The 10,000-nt window shown below is 40.6% G+C and overlaps 1 protein-coding gene across 6 annotated transcripts in view; it reads right to left on the bottom strand.

Moving 5' to 3' along the window:
* Positions 1-10,000, bottom strand: part of LOC135219576 (sodium- and chloride-dependent glycine transporter 2-like) — a 145,836-nt gene that overhangs the window by 109,990 nt on the left and 25,846 nt on the right. For all 6 annotated transcript variants that reach the window (XM_064256458.1, XM_064256456.1, XM_064256454.1 and 3 more), the window contains exon 2: positions 6,417-6,646. In XM_064256458.1, the coding sequence (XP_064112528.1) occupies positions 6,417-6,606 (190 nt within the window). In that variant the 5' untranslated portion in view covers positions 6,607-6,646. The remainder of the gene's footprint in view (positions 1-6,416; positions 6,647-10,000) is intronic.

The following is a 10,000-nucleotide window of genomic DNA, read 5'->3' on the forward strand; positions in this document are numbered from 1 at the left end:
GTAGTGCCCAATGATGGTAGGCCGCTCGACACGAAACTCCTCATACATAACTCAGCCCTGCCGACTTGTTTTCTTCCACTGGACGATCTCTTCTTGGATGGGTTCATGACTCGTTGTAATCATGGGTATGAGTCAGACCCCCTTCCAACAGATGACGAAGACAGCTCCCTTCCGCCGCCACTCTGTCTCTCCTGTTACCAGATGTTGCGGATGGCTAGCGAACCTCTTGAGGACATTCGGGGCCCCACGCACCAACCGAAGGGTACCACTGACGTGCACACCAGCTTCATACAGTTCCTGGGCCAGGGATACAGAGTTATATTAATTATCCATAAACAGGTGGTATCCCAGGTTACGGAAACGATCCACAAGACTGAACACAGTGTCACGTAGCGTGGAGAAGACCCCGGAATACACAGAAGTCCACGACGTATCCAGTGTTGGACTCCGTAATAAAGAACAATTTCACACCATATTTCTTCGGCTTCTTGGGCTTGTACACGGCAGTACCAAGCGTAGTCTGCCGTCTTTGTTACCAGGTATTCCAGCAATTCCCGCGTAAGGAACAGCTGAATGAACCCCAGAGCAGTGAGAGGAACAAGTACGGTGAACCCAGGTACTGCCGTGAATGGGTGCATGTTAGGTGGGTTGGGGTCCTCCGACCACCCCTCGTCGCTCTCGGACGACCGGCCTTCACCTAGGCTGGTGCGACGCTCTGACCTATGTGCCCGTGCGTGCGCACGCGCACGTGCTCGGGCACGGTTTCACACCTGAAACTCCCCCACTGGCCCATCTCCCTCACTTAGGCCCTCGCTTTCTGTGTCATCATCGGCGACAAAACTAGAAGACAACTCCTCCTCCTCCTCCTCCTCCTCCTTCTCCTCCTCCTCAGATTCCCCCTTATAAGCACTAAAACCACTAAATTCGAACTTGCTTTCGGCATGTGACCCTCGTACAGACATTGGGGGCAAATATTCATCATCACTAACATCAGGAGTGATGTACTCGTCACTAAGATGACCAACCGCCATCAAAATGAGGACTTGCGACATGCTGCTGATCAAGCTCTAATAAGTAGTCATCTATGTCCTTTGGTTTGAGGCCTACGAATGCCACTCAGGACATGCCGATGCTTCCTAGGGGTTATAAAAAGCACAAGAGACACACGTTATGGTCCTTGAACACTTTCGTCCACATGAGGCCGCACGGAACGGTGTTGAGGAGCGATGTCATCTTGGGTGCTTGGTCCCTCCCCAGCATCCAAGTCCAAAATACGTCTCACACGATCCCTCCCGAGAGGTAAAACGCGCCTTTGGCGCTCCATTCGACGTTCAGACATCTCTACGTACGTCTTGTACCATCACAAATGCTCAAACTCTCGCAAAAGTCGGGCAAAACACAATTGCGGCAAAAGATCGCTCTCGGACGACGCATCGCTGATGCTGGCTGGCGCAAGAAGGAGGCATTTCGCGCATGCGCACCTTGACAAAACAACAGCTTGATCCGTGAGCTCCCAGCATCCCCCAAGGCGCGTGATTCAAAAGTTTTTGCGTAGTAGGCCTATAACTATTTTTCCACGAATTTTTAAAAAAACTTTTTTTTCGTTGACATACCATTCGTCGGTTCGGCACCCGACAGACAATTTTCGTTGACGTTTAATACGTCCAATCAGCGTTAAAGGGTTAATCTACCTCTGCTTCCTCTTCCTGATATTTTTAGCTCCATGTTGTTCTCGGCAATTCCTTCTACCTGTTTCCATGCCTGTATTATCATGTAGTGTTCTCTTCTCCTTTCTAGACTACATAATTTTAAAAATTGTAGTCTTTCCCAGTAGTCAAGATCCTTATATATCCTTTTGCTAGTGTGGGTACCATATCATATTGCAATATTCAAGTGGACTACGAACATATGTTTTATAAAGCATTATCATGTGTTCGACTTTTCTTGTTTTGAAGTGCTGTAACAACATTCCCATTTTTGCTTTGCATTTTGCCAATAGTATTGCTATTTGATCGTTGCATAACATGTTCCTATTCAGCATCACACCAAGGTCTTTAACTGCTTCCTTATTTGTGATTGCTTCGTTATCAGGTCCCCTATATGCATATAGCATTCCTTCTTTATCTCCATAATTTATTGATTCAAATTTATCAGAGTTAAATACCATCCTATTTACCTCTGCCCATTCATATATTTTGTTTAGGGCTCTTTGTAGCGAGTTCCTATCTTCATCACAAGTAATTTCGCTACTTATTCTTGTGTCATTGGTGAAACTACTCACTACCAAGTCCTTAACATTACTGTCTATGTCTGCAATCATAATAACAAATAGCAATGCAGCTAACACCGTACCTTGTGGCACACCGGATATTACCTTAGCTTCATCCGATTTCTCATCGTTTGCAATCACTATTTGTTTTCTGTTTTGTAAAAATTCTTTTATCCATATTCCTACTTTGTCCACTATATTATGTTTTATAATTTTCTTCGCTAATATATTATGGTCTACCTTATCAAAAGCTTTTGCAAAGTATAGGTAAACCACATCTGTTTCTTATCTGTTATCTTATTTTTATATCTGTTCTCACGGTGGACTAACAGTTGGGTTTGTGTACTTTTTCTGGGTATAAAACCATGTTGTCCTATATTAAACAAATATTTTTCATTAAATGTTTCATAATATTTTTCTTCATTGCCCTTTCAAATACTTTCATATATGTGATGTTAGACTCACAGACCTATAATTACTTGCCTCTAGTCTTGATCCACTTTTGAAAGTAGGGGTATATACGCTAATTTATGTTTATCATAAATCTTGCATGTATCTACACTTTGTCTTAATGATGTTGCGAGCGGCTTTGCAATAGAATGAAATGCTTTCTTTAACAAAATGGCATGGACACCATCTGGTCTGGCTGCTGATCCATTTTTATTTTCATTAATAGCCTGCACAATTTTGGCTTAGTTAATGTCTATGTCCGATAAATATTCACTTTTTTCATTTCTTATTTCTCTATCATTATCTTCATTATCAATTCTAGGGGTAAATTCTCTCATATCTTTCTGCTAATATGTTGCATATTTCCTTTTTTGCATTCGTTAATCTCCCTTTATTTCTTAGAGGGCCTATTTCTACTCTTCTTTTATTCATCTTTTTTGCATATGAGTACAATAGTTTGGGGTTTTGCTTGATATTTTCTAGGGTCTTTTCTTCCAAGTCCCATTTTTAATTTTCTTTTGATTGTATAGTCTTTTGTTCTGCATTTTCTATCTTACTATTCAGTTCCATCACTTTCCATGCATTCTTTTCTTTTGCAAGACCTTTTTTCCACTTTCTGATTTTCTGGAACAAGATCCTTCTGTCTCTTAGTATGCATGACTGATGTTTACTTTTCTTCTTCAGTATATACTTATCCACTATTTTCTCTAATATTTTTTGTAATATACTCATATTTACCTGTATATCATCACTTACGAATATGTTTTCCCAATTTTTTTTAAATTCTTCATTTATTTCTGACCATTTTACATTCTTACTATAGAAATTGTATTTTCCATATCCTTCCCACTTTTTCATCTCTTGCTTATCTCTGTTTTCACTTGCTTTGGAATGGACTGTTAATTCTATGACATTATGGTCTGAAATACTTGTATTATACACTAATATTTCTTTAACATAATTCACCTCATTCACACATACTAGGTCTAAAGTATTATCCTTTTTGTTGGCAGGTGATTTATTTGTTGAATGTTGCATTCTAGTAGCATATCTAATAGCTTTTCGAATTGTCTCTTATCTTCTGCACTACTATTACTCTCTTTTATATGTACAAATACAACCACAATCTCCTATTTGTTCTTTCCAATCTACGAAAGGAAAGTTAGTCTCTGGATAGGAGTATATTCTAGTCTTTGTGATTTTTTCATATATCATCTAATTTTTCTATTACTGTGTCAAACTCTTTAGTATTAGGGGTCTATATATTACAATGTTCACTAATTTTTCAGATTTAAATTCTACCGCTATTGATTCACATTCTGAGTTACTATACTTCTCATGTGTTTTTCCTATTTTTCTTTTTGAACTATTCGTAACTAAACCCTGCACATTCACACTATGATGGTTTGTGTGTTATCCCCATCATTTAATATGGGTAATAACAAGGATTTTCTCATGTCTCTTTCCTGTTCTGGTATGTTGTATATACAGTGCTTGTTCCTTGCACTGTATCTGGGTGCTGTTGCTTGAATTCGCGATGCTGACATTTCATATTGCGGTGATGACTTGTTTTTTTCCTTCACCTCATGTTCTTTGTTCCTTTCTCTACTTGCTTCATTTTTATTTTTATTATTTATTTGATTTTGATTCATGGCTACAGGATGCATATATCTACATTTTTTGTTGAACTTTCATCTTTTTCCTTCTTTTAGGTTTTTGCATATTTTTGGATGTAGATCGCTGTATTCATCTTCATTGCCGTCTAGGTAAGCACATTTGCCATAAATCTCATAATTGTGACGTACCTTGGGATGCTTGTAGTAACATCTTTCACCGAATCTGCAATTCCCTCTTTTCAAAAGGGTGCAGACTGTATCTTTCTTTTCTTTTTTTCTTGCTCTTTCCCATCGATATGAAGGTCCGGGTACAACCTCTTCGGGATTTTATTTTGTGTTGTCATGTCGTAATTTATTTCATTGTATGCATGCTGCTGTATTGCCTCATATGTAGTATCTATGAGTATCTCTGCATCCATACTCTTGTCCTGTTCTTTGTTTTCATTATTTTTTTCTATCACTTCAGTTTTATTTTCTTCTTTTCCATTTCCCTCTTCTTCCTCTTCCTCATCTTCTTCATCCTCTACTATTCGCACATTAATTCTCGATTTAATAACATTATCCATCCGTGATAGACATGTTGAGCAAAATACTCTTGTGTCCTTACTTGTATTTTGCTGGACTTCTGCACATTGAGGATGTGTTGGTACGTGGCAAGCATAGCATTTCCTGATCAGGTTTTAAGGATTTACAATGCTAAACCACACTTGAGATAAATTGCATGTTTTGGGCATTCGTTTTCCTATTGCATCAATCAGTATATTCACTATATTCACCTTATTCATTTTCTTTGTTGGAATATGCTGATTGATGTAAATTTTCTTTATAAGTCTTTTGATCACTTTAATTTTATTTGGTACTCCTTCAATTATTTTCAAAATATATTCTGCAGACTTGCTCCAGTTTGAAGGATCATATCCTTCCAATATGTCTGAATATTTTTGCATCTTTTTGGTTAGTTGTTATTGATCTCATAGATAAGAAATGCCAGTTCCCTTTCTGCTAAGTCATCATATTGCATGTCTGCAAAGCAAGCAAGATTTCTCCATTGCTTTCTGCTCCTGCTGCCACTCACTGCCATTCTGATCGAAATTTTAATAATTCACTCGGAAAACTAACTTATCGATGCTTTATCCTACTATTCTGATACTAATCTAATGACTGACAGTTCGCAAACACTTCTAGCCATAGTTCGTTTTTTAGTTGTATGTTATACGTTTGATATCAGTTGATCATTCAGACCATGCACAGGTACGTCTTACCAAGCCAAATGGCACTGAGAGAGAGGAATTCAGTGTCGACTATCCTCAAACCACCGATATACAAAGAATATTTTTTGAGTGTATAGACTGCAAAGATTCATGGTAAGGAAGCTGTTGGATGAATATATCGAGATGCTTTTTTTTTTTTTACATCGTTTCCTTTCTGTGTCAGTGGATCATTACTGAAAGAAGTTAGTTGGAAATTATTGTGATTATTATTTCTGTTATTACAACACCATACTTATATTCTGATTCTCCTTACTCAAATTGTCTAGAATTGACCTTGATCGCCTCTGAAAATCTTACGGCTTTGAAATTGGCGGCTCGTCGTGACTATGACGGACAAACAAGCTTCCAAAGCACCATTACATCACTGCATTACTGTCCACTCCTTCCTTCTCCCCTTCTTTACAAGCACTAACAAAACAAATGTACTGCCATCGAGCAAAAACCGCCGAATGGTGTGTTTTTAAATAATCTGTCAATATACTTTGAGTTGAAGTTTAGTGCATCCAGGTCATGACATGTCGAGGTGTGTAAAATAGCAATCATTTTCATATTCATAAAATGCCAAGGGGTTAAGACTTCAACACGTATTGCTGTGCCCACGGTGAAATTTCCTTAATACTGTACTGAAAAAGCTAAGAAAGTACAAATGTGAAGCTGTCGCGGTATTTCCGGAATCTAAGTATTCCTTAGTTGTTGTTGTTATTATTATTAGTAGTAATAGTGATGGGACTGAAAGGAGAGAATGAATTAGAATTAGCGTCAAAACATTTCACTGAATTTTTTTTAGAGTATTATATCACATTCTCTTACCTCCTCCATTCTTGTAGCAAAGGTACGGAAACCTCCATATATTTCCATAACCAACGGCGAAGCCCAACAGCGACAGAAGAAATTCTGCTTTATTTCCCCATGTGCCCCGTTCGACCTCTTGATCACTATCACGTTCAGAACATATCTTCCCCTCCACAGGGGACTGCGCTGTCGCTGCTTGATTGTCCATGTTTCATTTAATGTTTGGTTTGCACCTCTCACGGTCTGATCTGATAAAGATTAAACAATGAATTAGTTAATTGACTGCACATGCAATATATAGATGTATATGTATATATATATATATATATATATATATATATATATATATATATATATATATATACATATACATATCTATACATATATATATCTATATATATATATATATATATATATATATATATATATATATATCTATTATGATATATATATCTACATATGATATATCTATATATATATATATCATACTATATATATATATATATATATATATGAGTCATATCACATTAGCGTGATTCATATACACACATCGAGCTACAAATTTCCTTTAATATCTAATTTGCTCTACCTCAGAATTAATATATTTTCATATATGTTTAACCGAAGGGGAATTTTTTAGTTGATAGAGATTTGTAGGCTCCCAGGCATGAACCATCAAAACCAACAAATCCAGGACGACAGTGAAGCTTTTAACCCACACCAACACCGCAAGAGGCTATATCTTTATGCCGCCTCTTAACTACAAATACCTGTCGCTCTCAGGTGTTCGTTGTTATTGAAGTTGGCATCCACCCACCTTGACCTTGGTAATGTTGTAGTGCTTTTGTCCTCACGTAGCCATTATATGAGTCATATCTCATTACCGTGATTCATATACACACATCGAGCTTCAAATGTCTTTTAATATCTAATTTGTTCTACCTCAGAATTAATATATTTTCATATATGTTTAACCGAAGGTGAACCATCAAAACCAACAAATCCAGGACGACAGTGAAGCTTTAGTCCACACCGCTACCACAAGAGGCTGTAAGGTTATGCCGCCTCTCAACTATAAATACCTGTCGCTCTCAGGCGTTCATTGTTATTGGAGTTAGCATCCACCCACCTCGGCCTCGGTAACGTTGTAGTGCTTTTGTCTGCACATAGCTAATATATGAGTCATATCACATTACCATGATTCATATATACACATCAAGCTACAAATGTCCTTTAATTATCTAATTCGCTCTACCTTGGAATTAATATATTTTCATACATGTTTAACCGAAGGGGAATTTTTTAGTCAATGAGGGATTTGTCGGTTCCCAGGCTCGAACTATTGAAACCAACAAATCCAGGTCAACAGTGAAGCTTTAACCCACACCGCCTCTGCAAGAGGCTATAAGTTTATGGCGCCTCTCAACTAGAGATACTTGTCGCTCTCAGGTGTTCATTGTTATTGGAGTCGGCATCCACGCACCTCGACCTCGGTAACATTGTAGTGCTTTTTTCCGCATGTAGCCATTATATGAGTCATATCAAATTACCATGATTCATATACAGACATCCAGCTACAAATGTCCTTTAATATCTAATTCACTCTACCTCGGACTTAATATATTTTCATATATGTTTAACCGAAGGGGAATTTTTTAGTCGATAAGAGATTTGTCGGCTCCTGGGCGCCAACCATCAAAACCAACAAATCCAGGACGACAGTGAAGCTTTGACCCAAACCGCCACTGCAATAGGCTATAAGTTTATGCCGCCTCTTAACTACAAATACCTGTCGCTCTCAGGTGTTCGTTGTTATTGTAGTCGGCCGTCAGGACTCCAAGAGGGCCTTTGCAAAGATGGAGCATATGGGCATCTGCAAGAAGGCTTCAAGCCCGTGGGCCTCGTCTCTTCACATGGTCAAGAAGTTGGACAGTACCTGTGTTTAACCGAAGGGGAATTTTTTAGTCAATAAGAGATTTGTCGGCTCCTGGGCGCCAACCATCAAAACCAACAAATCCAGGACGACAGTGAAGCTTTAACCCAGACCGCCACCGCAATAGGCTATAAGTTTATGCCGCCTCTTAACTACAAATACCTGTCGCTCTCAGATGTTCGTTGTTATTGGAGTCGGCCGTCAGGACTCCAAGAGGGCCTTTGCAGAGATGGAGCATATGGGCATCTGCAAGAAGGCTTCAAGCCCGTGGGCCTCGTCTCTTCACATGGTCAAGAAGTTGGACAGTACCTAGAGGCCCTGCGGTTACTACCGTTGGTTGAACCTGGTAACGACCCCGATTACTACCCCCTGCCAAACATGCAGGACCTGACCGAAGCCCTTCATGGAGCGAAGGTTTTATCAGAAATTGATCTCTTTAAAATCTTATTTTCAGGTTCCTGTGGATCCCGAGGATGTCCCCAAGACAGCCATCATTATGCCATTCGGTTCCTACATCTTCTCCTACTCCACCTTTGGCCGGAGGAATGCTGGAGCCACCTTCCAATGCCTAATGGATAACATCCTGGGAGACCTGCCCTTCTGCATCTGCTACATCGATAATATTTTGATTTTTTCCAGGTCCCCAGAGGAACACCTCCATCACGATGTTTTGGCCGTGCTGAAGTGCTTCCAAGAGAACAGGCTGGTCGTCCGTTTTGATAAATGCATCTTCCGTGCAGAGAAGGTGGACCTCCTTGGGCATGAGATCTCCACGTCCTCTTTGCCCATGCGCCCTATGGCTTCAAAAGTGGACACTGTAGAGAAGTTCCCAACACCAACGATGATCAAGGCCCTGCAGGAGTTCATCAGCATGGTGAATTATTATTACCACTACTTCATTCTGGACATCGCCCATACCATGTCCCCCTTGACAGAGATCCAGAAGGGGAAGCTGAAGAAGTTGGTGTGGGAAGCAGCGCAGCAACAGGCCTTCCATCAGACAAAGACGTCCCTCACCAGCGCCACCACCTTGCCCATCATGACCCTGACGTACCTCTATGACTCCCCGCTAACTCCAGCAACATTGCCTGCGGCGCTGTCCTGGAGCAGATGACTCGTGGGTCTCCCCAACCACTCACCTTCTTCAGCAGGAAGCTGAAACCCGCTGAGACCCGCTACAGTGCTTTTGAATGCCAGTTATTGGGCATCTACCAGGCCGCACACCACTTTCAATACCTCCTGGAGGGCTCCCCCTTCACCATCAGGACGGACCATCAGCCTTTGGTCCACACCTTCACTAAGGTGGGCGATGCCTGGTCTGCGAGGCAACAACAGCACTTTGCAACCATAGCTGAGTTCGGCGAAAAGAAGCCAGTAGCCAATGCCCTATCGAGGATCGAGGTCAGTGCCATCCACCTCAGGATCGACTTCAAGAACCTCGCCCGGGAACAAGCCACCAATCCAGAAGTGCCAGCCTACTGCATGGCCTTCACCTCCCTTAAGTGGGAAGGCATGCCCTTTGGACCTTCTGGCATGACACTCTTCTGTGACACCAGAACTGGCCGCTCCCGTCTGTTGATCCCAGCCTCCCACAGGAAGATCGTGTTCTATGTGATCCATGGCCTCTCTCACCTGTTGGGCCGTACAATGATGCGCCTCCTGACGGAGA

This window comes from Macrobrachium nipponense, chromosome 1, assembly GCF_015104395.2.
Source record: "Macrobrachium nipponense isolate FS-2020 chromosome 1, ASM1510439v2, whole genome shotgun sequence".
NCBI classification, from domain to species: Eukaryota; Metazoa; Arthropoda; class Malacostraca; order Decapoda; family Palaemonidae; genus Macrobrachium; species Macrobrachium nipponense.